At 43.5% G+C, this 13,708-nt stretch overlaps 2 protein-coding genes across 8 annotated transcripts in view; one reads left to right on the top strand and one right to left on the bottom strand.

Annotated features, from left to right (window-relative positions):
* GGPS1 (geranylgeranyl diphosphate synthase 1) overlaps window positions 1–10,890 on the bottom strand; it is a 63,658-nt gene extending 52,768 nt beyond the window's left edge. The window contains exons 1-2 of one of the 4 annotated variants that reach the window (XM_038397656.2): window positions 10,702–10,890; window positions 804–894 (exon numbers count right to left, since the gene is read on the bottom strand). In XM_038397656.2, coding sequence (XP_038253584.1) covers window positions 804–873 — 70 coding nt within the window. In that variant the 5' untranslated portion in view covers window positions 874–894; window positions 10,702–10,890. Of the gene's footprint in view, window positions 1–803; window positions 895–1,635; window positions 4,129–10,095; window positions 10,115–10,701 lie in introns of those variants that run through there. The other 3 variants (XM_038397657.2, XM_043511402.1, XM_043511404.1) reach the window with 3 other exon arrangements.
* Window positions 10,891–11,223: 333 nt separating this feature from the next.
* The window catches only part of ARID4B (AT-rich interaction domain 4B), a 147,570-nt gene continuing 145,085 nt past the window's right edge, over window positions 11,224–13,708 (top strand). For 2 of the 4 annotated variants that reach the window (XM_038397655.1, XM_038397653.2), the window contains exons 1-2: window positions 11,224–11,472; window positions 12,353–12,416. In XM_038397655.1, coding sequence (XP_038253583.1) covers window positions 12,411–12,416 — 6 coding nt within the window. In that variant the 5' untranslated portion in view covers window positions 11,224–11,472; window positions 12,353–12,410. The remainder of the gene's footprint in view (window positions 11,473–12,352; window positions 12,417–13,708) is intronic. The other 2 variants (XM_043511397.1, XM_043511396.1) reach the window with 1 other exon arrangement.

Genomic DNA, 13,708 nt, shown 5'->3' with positions numbered 1-13,708 from the left:
CACTTTCAGGTGACACTGAACAAGAAGGGGGCAGCGTTATATCCTGCAAATATAAACCAACTTGTTTGTCTGAGTGACTGGCTGAATGAGAAGTAGGACCGAGTGGCTCTAAAGATTTAGATGGTTTTGTTTTTGAGTGCAGTTATTTTTTTGTACATAATTCTACATTTGTAAGTTCAACTTTCATGATAAAGAGATGGCACTACATTACTTGTATTAGGTGAACTGAAAAATAGGATTTCCTTTTTGATTACAAATATTTGCATGGTAAAAACAAATAGAAAGGGAGCACCGTATACTTTGTATTCTATGTTATAACTGAAATCAATATATTTGAAAATGTAGAAAACATCCAAAAATTTAAATAAATGGTATTCTATTATTGTTTAACGGTGTGATTAATCATGATTAATTTTTTGAATCACTCGAGAGCCCTATGTAAAACTAGGCAAATATCTAGAGTTGATGTACCCCCAGAACACCTCTGCGTACTCCCGAGATACAGATACTCCTGGTTGAGAGCCACTGCATTAGACAGTATATTGGCTACTTAGAATGCAGTGGTGAGGGGAGGGGAAGAACAGTTTCTCTGAATTGGATAGACTAGAGGAACAATCTCAGAAGTGCTAGATTTATTCTGAATAGAAAATTCTGCTCCTTTCAATAAAAGAATTAAATTGCTCAGAATCAAAATTCCATACAAGTCAAGACTGGACAAATTCAAAAGAATAAGTAGAGGACAATTCTGATCAATCTCTGAAAACAAGTAGAAAAACAGAACAGAATGGTAAAAGGACACTTGCCTGGCAGTTGAAGTAAATACTTGTATGGCTCTAAAAGAATTCTTTCAGATGTTTCTTCCATTCCCTCCATTTCAAGAAGCTATGTTTCACTCTGTCAAAGAAAGGAGACTTCTTACTACTACAATCAAGGTTAGAGAAATTAAATATATATAAAAAAATGGAAGCCAGACCCTAATTCTAAGAAAGAAGGGACGAGACAAGCAAGCTTAAAGGATTTAGGACAAAGGCCACTTGAAAGTGTTGCTTGAAAGAAAACCATCATTTTCTAAACTAGCACTGGCTTTACATTACAAAATGAAGGCGTCTTGCTGTTGCTTTATATACTTTAACCAGCACATTTTAAAAAAACAGGGGAACTTGTTTTGGATTTTTGAGAAAGCAGAGACCATTTAAATTGAAATTCATTATGAACAATTTTAGAATCTGCTTTGATGTTTGGGTCTTTAGACATTTTAGATATTCTGGAGAGAACGGGTATTTAAAAATTAGCTAATAGAACCCCACACTACTATCAAGCACCATTATGTAGATCTTTCTAAAATTTAGAGTCAGAATAATTCAAATTCTAAAATGTGTGTATTTGTTCCTAGACAAACAATATAAATTTAATCTAAGTTTCCTGATTAAAAATAAGACAGACAACCTGAATTTTTAAGGCACATTTTAAAACAAATACTCTAAATTTTTGGCTTACCCATTCTTTCATATTTGTTTTAAAATCCATTCCATTATGTCTGCTATGTCCTATTCTTTTAGATCAGTTTAAGTGTTTGGCTCTCTTTATCCTTATTTTTTCTACCCGGTATTCCATTTGTGTCTCAAGTTCTCTTACTGCCAATCCTGGATTTATTTGTCTGAATAGCTTATTCATCTTCTAATGTTCATTTCTCAGTTCATGTCTGCTCTCTCTTCTCAGGCTCTCCATTTCTGTGACTTTTTTCAGACTTCCTTCTGTAATCCATTTTCTTTCCTCTCACCTCTAACCTTTCTTGCTGCACTGCAGATGCAGCAGCTCAAAACTCAATGCTTTTAATGTCATTTGAAGATTGGAGCTGCAGTGGTAGTATGAAGTTTCATTTTACTTCAGCAGCAATCCTTGCCTGTTTAGAAGGCATCTTGCACGGAGTGTTTTGCCCTAACAATAGTTGAAGAATTTCCTTGGCTAGAGGCCAAAAAGTCTTGCTGCTAGATTTATAAATGTAATGTACTCATTTTGAAAATAGGCATATTAAGGAGAGTAATCAAAATTTTTGCTAAAACATAAATGTATTCAATTTACTATTTCCAGACCATTTTCCTAGATGACTCTTGGCAACAGTTTTCCCCAGATGCATGGAAAGACTTGCATTACAAAAATTAACACTTAAGGTAGCACGGCCTTTTTAAGTGTTAATTTATGGGTAATCCAGACTGCAATACCCTTCCTCTCACTAAACAGAGTACCTTGCACCACCATTAGTTGCACTAAATTCAGTGCAACTACTTGCAAAGTAAGGATCTCAATCTTACCCCAAAATAAGGATGTAATTAGGTAAAGAAATAGAGACTAGGAAAAAAAAAAAAGAGAAAGGGAGATCCTGGAAAGGTGAGAAACAATTCTATGAACTGCATTATGAGACACTACGAGTTCATCATATTGCCAAAAAAATGTATTCAAATGGTTATCCAACACATGCCCTTTTTGTAAAAGCACAGAGCCAAAAGCTAAGATTCTGAAAGTTGTTAATTTCAAGATAATACGAATTTGAAATTTAAGGTTTCCCCCCAGATGTTTCCCAGAGCTATACAATATGCAGAGTTGGTTGTGCACATTTTCGCTACAGTAAGCGTATTTGGCAGTTATTGCAAAATGAGATTTCTAGAGAAAAATGATTTTTCAATATAGAGTTCTTCAAAACGTGAGCATATGGTTTACCATCTCTCCAATATGGATAAAGATGTTGTTGTGTGATACCTTATGAAGTTCTCGATCAATTACAAGATATTCAGAAACTTCCTACTCACACATTGCCCTGCTCATTATGCCATGACTTCAAACCGTTACATGCCCAAATGTAATTCCCCCTGCCCTTTCACAACAACAGGTCACTAGTTAAGACAGTTTCCCGTACTGATCTGTAAGCCATTGGGTGGTCCATGGAGAAGATGTCATTGCCTCTTTCTTGTTTCCAGATGCTTCTATGGGTGTCCAGACTACGCTTGACAATCTGGTCAACTGAGCAGTCAAATAATGTCAATTATCTATCTATTATTTGATCAAGGTCAAATATTGTTATATATTCCACCAAGAATGCCCCAATGTAGGCAGTGACCTAATCTTTTGACAGCATCATAGCGCCATTCTTCCATTTTTCAGAACTTCATTTTATTGAGTTTCACATTTTTCGGAGTTAAAATAACTCCTTCAAGTAACTTGTTTTTTGTAATTAAGCATAAGAATCTAAAGCTAACCCTATTGAAAAAAAATCATACAGTATTCTTTTGGTACTGCTCTAATAGTTAACAACATCTGACCGTTTGACATTTGACAATATTTGACCAATTACTTTTGGTCAAATGCCTAACCTCAGATTTGACTAATTTTTGTCAAGAAGAGATGGGAATCCTACAGAAGCAGCTGAAAAAAAAAACAAAAAAACAAAAACCCACACACCACAAACCAACAGCTGCCACCTAACTGCTTATAAAGAGAACAGGAACTGCTAGTCAATGCCACAAGAAGAGTCCCAGGAAGAGGGGAACAAAGCAGTCAGGCAGTAGATCCATTGCAAGAGGGTCAGGTGGCAAGGCAACACATCCAGTAGAAGTAAGAAAAGAGTGACAAGAAAGTCTGTGCAGGGGAAGGGATTAAAAAACAAAAACAAAAAACAAAACCCCACACCCCCACCCCCATAATACAGGCAACAGAAACGTGTCCTCTTGCACAAGGTGGCAGAGAAAGTTGCGCATGGAACAAGAGAAAGAGCAACACTAGAAACTGGAGAGGGAGATGAAGACTAAAAACAAATTCCCCACCCTATTGCATTTGGCACACCTTAGTACAAATACATGAAAAAATGAGAAAGCAAGCAACTGGTCACGTTATCAAAAAGAAGTTATGCAGTTGGAAACAGGATAGAAGGTGATTGATGACACCTCCTCTATTAACATATATGGTCCACAATATGAAGGAGCTTGAGAGCCCCAATTAGGAAAAAAGACTTAAAAAAACAACTAACTATACTCCTTGACTGTTTCCCAATGAAAAAACAAAACAAGGTCTCAGTCAGCTTCATGTCATCTTTGTCACCCAACACATCTCCAGGTCACTGTGAATTAAATTTGAGCAAACTAAGGCCACTTTACTTCTGAATGAGCTCATTCACAGGGATTTAACATGCCGTTTTCAATTAATGGATAAGGATAAAAAGATGGAAGATATGAGCACTGAGGACACACAAATATAAAAGACACTGAATAACATCAATCAAGGAACCAAAGGACACAGAAGAAATTCTTGAATTGCCTCTGCACTCATGCTCGGAGCTGGGGTAACAAATAAAAGGGTCTGGAATTGCTCATTTATGAGCACAAATTTCATCTGGTTGATATTACTGAAAATAATTGGGATTATGTGCATGATTGGCATATTAAAACAAACGGTTGTAACATATTTAAGAAGGATGGAGTGGGACTATGTCAAAGTTAGCATTCCCTATTTCTGAGTCACTGATAACTCAGAAGACAATAATCTTGAATGCGTATGGATCAATGCCCTAACAGATGGGGGGTATTAATTGGTATCTGGTGCAGATCACCAAATCACAATACGGATTAGGATGACTACCCCCAATATGAACTTATTTATAATATTTAGGAAAAAAGCTGCATGCTCACAGGGGACATCAGTTTGACTGACTATGCTAGAAGTCTCATGCTTCCCATACTAAAACATTCTTGGAATTTCTAAACATTACAGAAGACAATTTCCTAACTCAAGATGTGAGGAAGCCAACACAGGGGAATTCTTTATTAGACCTTTTCTGAACAGAAGAGGAAGTGATTATAGAACTAAAATTAATGGTAGCTTAGGTACAAGTAATCATAAAGTAAATAAATGTGCAAGCAGAATAAAGTCCAGACCAGTAATATATATATTTGGTTCTTTAATAGGGCCAGTTTCACAAAGCTGAAAATGATTCTGAGCCAAATCAGCTGGGAGGAAGAATTTAATTAGAAAAAATGAATGATAACTGGAAATCATTTAAGAACACCTTACTAGATGCCCGAAAAGCCACAACCAAAGAAAGCAGCAGTTCTAGTTAAAAAAAACTAAACAAAAAAACTAAATCTGCTTTAGAGGGGAAGTAAAAGCATGCATATAGCTATAGATAAAAATAAGTGGGAAAAAAAGGGAAAGTTGATAATAATGAGTATAAGGCAGAAGTTAGAAATTATAGCAAGCTGATAAAGGAAGCTAAGGGACACAACGAAAAAAGAAAAATCCATGTCCAGCAGAGTTAAGGACAATAGGTTTTGTAAATATATTATGGACCATTACCAGCATTCTTTTTGTTTCTTACTAGATGAAAGTGGTAGAATCAATAAAAATGCAGAAAGAGGCAAGAAATGTTCAATAAATACTTCTGTTCCGTATTTGGGGAAAAACAGATGATACAATCTCATCATAAGGTGATAACACTTTCCATTTCATTATCTCTCTGGAGGACATCTACTAAAGTTACATATGACAGGTTTCAGAGTAGCAGCCGCATTAGTCTGTATTCGCAAAAAGAAAAGGAGTACCCGTGGCACCTTAGAGACTAACAAATTTATTAGAGCATAAGCTTTCGTGAGCTACAGCTCACTTCATCGGATGCATTTGGTGGAAAAAAAAAAACATATTACATATTTTTACTTCGGCAGCTCCAGATAGCTCTTTTAAACCTCTGGGATTCAAGTTAATTGGGGAGCTCACTGGATTTTTAAAGCTGATTTTCCAATGTCTTGGAGCAATGGGGAAGGTCCAGAAGACTGGAAAGAAGCTAATGTGTGCCAATTTTTTAATAAATGACATGGGAATTATAGGCCTGTCAGTCTGACATTGATCCCAGGCAAAATACGGGAGTTGCTGATACAGAACTTGTTTAATAAATAAAAGGGGGTAATGCAATTAATGCAAAACAACATGGGTTTATGGAAACTAGACCCTGTTAAACTAACTTGATTTTTTTTTTTTTAAATGAGATTACAGGTTTGGTTGAAGAAGTAATGGTGTTGACACAGTACACTTTGACTTCTAAGGCATTTCACTTGATACCGCAAAACACTTCAAATAAAAAAAGACTAGAATGATATAAAATTGGAACACGTGAAGTGGATTAAAATTGGCTAATGGATAACTCTCAAACTAACTATAAACAGGAAATATTTTTTCTGGGAAAGGAAAGAGTCATCGATCAGTTGTATTTCCAGTCATGTCCAGCAGGGATTGGTTCTTGGCCCTAAGCTTAACATTATCAATGACCTGGAAGAAAACAAAATCACTGAAAGTTTGTAAATGACACAAAAATTGGGAGTGTAAATAATGAAGAGGACAGGTCCTTGATTCAGAACAATCTAGAGATCACTTGATAAAACACATTGTTTACTTGTGCCCAGTTTAATACAACTAAATGTAAATATATATATACCTAACAAAGAATGTAGGCCATGCTATACAATGGGGGTCTCTTTCCCAGGAAGCAGTGACTGAAAAAGATTTGGGGGGTTGTCACAGTGGATAACCAGTGGAACATGAGCTTCTAGTGTGATGCTGTGCCTAAATGAGCTAATGCAATTCTGGGATGCATAAACAGAGGAATCTCAAGCAGGAGCAGAGATAATTTTACCTCTGTATTTAGCACTAGTGCGACTGCTGCTGGAATACAGTGTCCAGTTCTGAAGTCCATACTTCAAGAAGAATGTTGATAAATTGGAGAGGTTTCAGAGAAGAGCCACGAGAATAATTAAAAGACTAGAAAACATGCCCTATATTGATAGGCTCAAAGAGCTCAATCTATTTAGTTTAGAAAGTTAAGAGGGAACCTGGTTACAGTCTACAGTATCGTGGGGAACAAATGTTTAATAATGGGCTCTTCAATCTAGCTGAGAAAGGTATAACAAAATCTAATGGCTGGAAGTTGAAGCTAGACAAATTCAGACTGGAAGGAAGGTGTAATTTGCCACTGGGACAATTTACCAAGGGTCATGGTGGATTCTCCATCATTAATCCTTTTTCTAAAAGATATGCTCTAGGAATTATTTTGAGGAAGTTTTGGCCTGTGTTATACATGAGATCAGACTACACAATCACAATAGTCCTTTTTGGACTTGTAATCAATAAATTTGGCTTTACTGTCCTGAACGTGCCAGTGTAGACACACCTTAAAATACATGTCCTCATGCCACCTAAGCCAGTGATTGAACAGGAGACCTCCAAAGAAAGTGGCATCAGCAATTCTGCAGCTAAGAAGATGCCCCAGCAGGGTTAAAAAGCACGTACAAAGAGAGAGGCTCTATTTCAGACCTAATATAGAAAAGTTATTGTTTGTTATAAAAAGCTTCCATAGCCTCTTTGTAAGAGCAGAGGTGTTCACAATGCTGTTTTGGCCAAATCCCAATTTGGTTATTATATTAGTTTACAATGTTTAGTTTCAGTCTGAAAATTTATTCTTCACTTTGCCTCCTAGACTGCTGCATGGCATTGTTGGTACCAAATGAGGTACATTCCACTCCATAGGCAGCTACATATTTCACTTGTGAAGAAATGATTTCTTAAGGGTGGCAAGTGTTGCCAAAACAGCTCAGTAAAATATACACTTTAATAGAGTATTTAACTTTTATCTTAACTTCTGCGCTCTCATTTTATTACCACCAATTCTATAACCTGTTTACATTAACATCCACAGTATTCTAGCACTTTCCAAAGAGCTCTCAATTTAAAAGACAAAGAATCAAAGCAGACATGCAGCACAACAGCTCAAGTGGTCAAGGAGGTATTAGGCTATATAATAATCTAATTGGCTAGTTCAATGCATTCTATTTTGTGACTATAGCTTAGCCAGCTCCTTCAACATAAGGATCACTTTAATATTTAAGGGAACACAAAACGTAGATGAATGCAACTTAGATTTATTCAAAATGTCCTCTAAAATATTTTTATTTAAGCACATCACCTCCATCGTTTGCAGCCAACAGAAGTGTCAGTCCCAGGGTATTAGAGACACAAAATGGGTGGGGTAACATATTTTAACAGACCAACTTCTGTTGGTGAGAGACAATGTTTCAAGCTTACACTGAAAAAGAGCTCTGCGTAAGCTTGAAAACTTGTCTCTCTAACCAACAGAAGTTGGTCCAATAAAAGATATTACCTCACCCATCTTGTCTCTGAATACTGTCTGCAATTTGTAGAGCAACATCTAAAAACTAGAAATTAAAAGTGGGCTAGTCTCATTGTCCAAAACATATGCATTACAAGTTAATATTTCCAGTTTTAGCAATCTAAGCAGTTCAAGAATGCCAAGCAGTTTTTACTATTACTGTTTCAGCAAGTCCTTGAAATGGCGCCTATTGAGCCAATTTACAGGTTTATCTTAAAAGTTTTACTCAGTGGCATTCTGCACAAAAAAATTAAAAATTCTGCACACAATATTTTTAAAATATGCAAAATTCTGCATGTTTAATTTGTCAATAAATAAATGACAGGCTCCAGCATGGCAGTGGGGAGTACAGGCCAATGGCTGCACAAAGGCAGGAGATGACCCTACAGTCCCCTCCAGATATGGACTCTGTGGTAAGGCTGCACCTGACCCTGATGCAGCACAAGACTTGGGCTTGCCCCAGAAACACCCTGGGGCCCCTCCAGGTGTGGGGCAGGCAGGCAGGATCCAAGTGTGGAGGGACTCAATGTGGGGGATCCAGGTGTGGGGCAAGAGGATTCTGTGTGGGACAATCTGGGTGCAGGCAGCTCAGTGGGGGGAGGTATAGGGGGAGATCTGACTGCATAGAAGCTCATTGGTGGGGGGGGGGGGGATTGCAGGTGCAATCGGACTCTGCAGGGACTTCCATGTGATGGTGGTTGGGGCTCAGCGGAGGGGTATCAGCAGGGGTGGGGCTCTGGGTACAGCTAGTTGGGGGTCAGTGGCATGAGGATCTGGATGTGGGGACTCAGGGTGGTACAGGGTGACAGGGCATCAGGGTGGGGGGTTTGAGTGCAAGAAGGTCAGTGGAGAGTGGCCTGGGTGCAAGGGTGGGGGTCTGGGTGCAGGAGGGGGTGGGGTTCTGGATGTACCATGTGAGGCTTGGCAGGGATATCTGGGTCCAGATGCATGGGGGGAGCAGCTCCCTGTACAGAGAGCCCTCCTCCCACAGCTGAGGATGTTGAGCTTTCTGCAGCTGGGGGAGGTTTCTGGGGGTGGGTCTGACACAGTCCCAGCAACTCCTCACAGGGAAAGAGGAAGTCTCATCTTCTCCTGCCTCCAGCACAGCCAGGACTAGCAGCTGAGGCTGGCTCAGGATAAGAGCCACTGGCTGGGGTGTCCCTAGCCCTGTGGTGATTTACCTCTCCACTGGCTGCTCTGGGTGCCCGAAACAATGTGCCTGCACTGCTAGGGAGTGGTGCGTGACTCCCTTTGCAGCTTCCCTGTCAAAGGAATTTTTTTTGCAAGGAAACAAATAAATCTGCAGGGGACATGAATTCTGCACACATGCAGGAGGTGCAGAATTCACCCAGGAATTTTAAAAGATTAGTCATGGTCAGAAGTTACATAAAAATACCATCTTAGTTAAATGATAGAATACATAAGTGCAGATTTTTACTGCTTTAAAGTCACTTTTAAGTCACCCTGCAGCACCTACACAGCAATAGAAGGTGATGTCTTGGCAAACATTATCTTTGATCCAAGCCATCATCCATAAGGTTGTCAGGTGTAACTAAGGGCAGAATTTGGTCTACCGAAGTCTATTTTCAGTGGTAACAGAGAAAGGCAGTTCTGCTTTTAAAAATTTACATAAAATGTGCAGGACTGGCAGTTCAACATACCATCTTTTAACTTGTGAACTAAATGAACCTTAAATTAGAGAAGCATCACCATGGAACCCAACTATGCCACAATTACACTATTTTCAGAGCTGAACTGCACTTTCAATATCTTCACAAAAGAAAGAGCAATACTCAACAGAACACCAAATGGCTAAACCTACACTGATTTAATAGCAAAACTTAACTACACACAGTTCATCTTGCATATCCCGTGAGCCATCTATTACTAACCTCTGCCGAAAGCTGGGTACATCACTTCCAGCAGTGGCTTTGATTACATATAAATGCTGTCGTTGCTTAAATTACAGCGCCATTTCAGCCAAAACCCGAGAGAAACCAAGCAGCGGCCCCGGCAGCCCCCGAGAAGTCTGGAGCCAGCTCAGCACTGCCTCCCGCGGAGGCGCCAGCCTCAGAGGCTGAGGCCGCTTTCAGCACGACCCCCCCGGAACAAAGCGAACAGGGACTCTCGATGCTGCCGGCCCTTTGCTTCCCCTCAGGTCAGGCAGAGCACGACCGGCTGCAGGCACCGGGCTGCGCCTTCCCTGGGGGCTGCGGCGAGACCTGCTTCCGCTTCCCGCAGCCCGCCGGCCAGGTCAGCGCGCAGCGGGGCGCTCGTGTCATAGCGCAGCGTTGGCCCGGGGGGCGCGGCGCCGAGCCCCGCTCAGCGGGCCGGGTAGGCGCCAGGGGGCTGGGCAGGTGTCGCTCCCAGCAGGGAGCCTCCCCCAGCAGCACAAAGGAGCCGGTCTGGCGACACGGACCGACGAGCGGGGAGACCGCGCCCCCGGAGCACGGGGGCTGGCGGAGGGGACCGGCGACACACGAACCCCCCCCACCTACCGCCGGCCGGGGTCACTATCTGCCGCCTCCACGTTCCCGGGCGGGGCCAAGACGCACCCCGTTTCGGACCGGGCGGGCTCCCCAACTCTGATACTGGCAGCAGGGCGTTAAAAACTCCACCCACTTCCACCTCAACTGCTACCGCCTCTACTGTTGGGGGGGAAAATGCGCCACCAGGGCTTCACTGCGCAGGCGCTAGGTCCTCCCACTTGTTTTAATTAGCCCTCGATTCGCCCCACCCCCTGAAGGCCCCTCGCGCGCGATGCATCATGGGATTTGTGGTTCGAGTGTGAAGCTCAGCTGCTGCACGGGCGCGGAAGAGTGGCGAGGGAGAGAACCGCGTTACCCATGAGCCTCTGCGGCGTCGAGTCTCTGTTTCCATAGAATTGATGGAAAAATGACGTTAGTGTTTCCGATATGGGGGCCAATGGTGTAGGGAGACGGGTGGGCCTTACCGGTTCCGGGCCACTAGAGAAAGAGGAGGGCGGGAAGCGGGCGGGTCTCTGTCTGTCAGTCACTTTGTGAGGTGGGGGGAGGGGAGCAAGAGGCTCGGAGCGGAGCAGCCACCGCCAGCGCCGGGTCCGGGCAGAGGGGGGGGGGATCGGCCCCATCATACGCAGCGCGGAGCTGCAGCCGTAGCCAGAGCCCTTGCTGGGGGATTGATCCGGGGCCAGCACCAAGCCAACGGGTCCGGAGCCGGGAGGAGGCTTCGTCCCACATCTCCTCCCGGGTCAGGCGGAGCCGCGGGCGGGCGGGCGCCGCGGAACAAAGGTAACAGCGACAGCAGGAGAAAGAGCCGCCCCGGCCCCGCCGCCAGCGGGTGAGGGAGCGGGGCGGCTCCGCTTCGTACGGGCGCGGGGTTGGTAGCTTTTGTCCTGGCGAGACTGCGGCGGTACTCGCTGATTCCCCCCCCCCCCGCGTGAGGTGGGGGGTGGGCGAAGGGCTGGAGTCGCTGCGGGGCGGCGAGGAGCCCGAGGGGGGCTGCCTCATTACTGATCGGGTCCGGCCCGCTGCGCTGGGCAGTTGCGGCTGTTGCTGTTGAAACTCCTGTCGCGGAGTCAGCGCTTTCTTTTATGGGGGTGGGAGAAGCTGCCGCCTCTGTCGGGATCCACAGAGCCGCAGCCCCTCCAACGGGGAGAGCTGCCGCCACCCCCTCCCCCCCCGCCTCCTCCTCATACAATGGAGGAGCAGCGGCCTTCCCCCCCCCGCCGCCGCCGCAGCAAAGTGGGGGGGGGGGGGTTCCAGGGATCAGACATCGCCGTCCCCCTCCAGCCCGCAGGTCTCTGGGGAGAGGATTGAGAGCCCCGACCCCCGTGAGCTGGGCGCGGAGCTGGGACTATCCTGGAGCAGCCGGAGAGGCTGGGGGTGGGTTGTTGTTGTGGCAAGTTTCTCCTCCTCTGACAGAAATGGCGTCAATGGCAGCGAGTGAAGGGGAAGCCGAGCCGCGGTGTGTGTGGGCTGGAGGGAAAGCAGTGGCCGAGAGGGGTGGGGGTGGGGGGACTGAAAGGGGAGGTATCGCAAATGGGGGGTGGAGGGATCTGGGGGAAGGGGGTTTGATCAGGATCCCGGCGGCTCCCCTGCCCGATTTCCCCCCCCCCCCCTCCGGTGCAAACGGCTGGTGCGCTGGCTCAGTGCTTTGTTTTAATTCCAGGTCCAGCCTCGGCCGCTCAGCCCCGATCGGGGGCTTTTTTCCGCAGCCTGAGCTCATTATGAAGGTAAAACCATCGTCTCTCTGTCTGGGAAGGGATGGGGAGAGGGTTGCATGAGGGAATGATGCCCGATTTGTCCCGGCCCCACTCCCCGGTGCGAGGCTCGGCGCTGGTGCGGATCTAGGCGCAGGCTGCTTCGCCCCACTGCCGTGGGGGTGCCTTAGATGCCTTTGGTGTTTGCTGTGCAGGTTTGGCTCTGCCAGATTTTGCTGAGGGACTGTGTAAGTTCACTGCGAGCAGGTCGTTCCTTTTCCGAAACAACCGTTTGTAGGGGAATAAGGACATGGCTGCCGGGCCAAGCTTGACGAAGGGATAGGGGACAATCACTCCGCTTCGGAAAGTAACATTGCAGAGGAAATATCAGCCAGTCATGTTTGCATTAATTGAAGTTAAATGTTGGATTTACTTTCTGTGCCTTAACGGGAGTTCTGTAGAATTAATAATCGTGAGCTGATGAGGCGGTGTCTGTACAAAGGATGCTCTGCAGTGAAGGTAGTGCTGTAGGATGCAGAATGATTTTCAAACAGCTTTTTAGTTTCCTTTTTAGTAATGTATGCAGTATCCACATACACCATTGTCAGTCAGAGGCATTTGTAGACCATTGATACTTGGTATGGTAGGCAAGCCCGATTGAAGTGATTGTTCCATTCAATTTAGATGTTTTTATGAAGAATCTTGCATTTCATTAGTAGATTTAACAAGTGTGATTATTAGTCTTTTCCCTGATTTACTCTTGGTGAATACAGTGTCCTGTTTTAAATACTGTTGTTTGTATTACAACAGCATGCAGAGTTCTTAATCAGGATCATGCCCCCATCTTGCTGCATTAAATCTGGCTTCTAAGTTTTATAAAACTTATTAACTACATTTGTCGTATAACTGCAGGAAAAAAATATTGAAATATATGTACAGCCTGTCAGCTTTATTATTCATCGCTAAATACAGTAACCTCCAGCGAGAGTCATATCTCTTTGGGGTTCTGTACATTTGTGCCCATATTATATCAAATGTATATACACCATTGTATTCAGGAAACAGTAGAAATAGCAGAGGATACAAACAGTTCTATTTAACTGGATTCAGTAGGCAATACTAAGCACAGTAAAGTATTTAAGGTTCAGTACATTCTCTTTTAGTTACTAAAGAAAGAGCAATAAAATGTACAGTTTTAACTATTATTCCCTATATCTTTTCTTTAATGGGGGGAATAACTAGTGAGGCCTGAAGTAGTGCACCAATATTGGTATTTCATTAATAGGTTGCATCTAGTAAGAAATAAAAACTATAGTTAAACTTTT

This window comes from Dermochelys coriacea, chromosome 3 (genome assembly GCF_009764565.3).
Source record: "Dermochelys coriacea isolate rDerCor1 chromosome 3, rDerCor1.pri.v4, whole genome shotgun sequence".
In the NCBI taxonomy this organism is placed as follows: domain Eukaryota; kingdom Metazoa; phylum Chordata; order Testudines; family Dermochelyidae; genus Dermochelys; species Dermochelys coriacea.
Note: the sequence above shows the minus strand (reverse complement) of the source record. Positions and strands in the feature narration are given on the sequence as shown.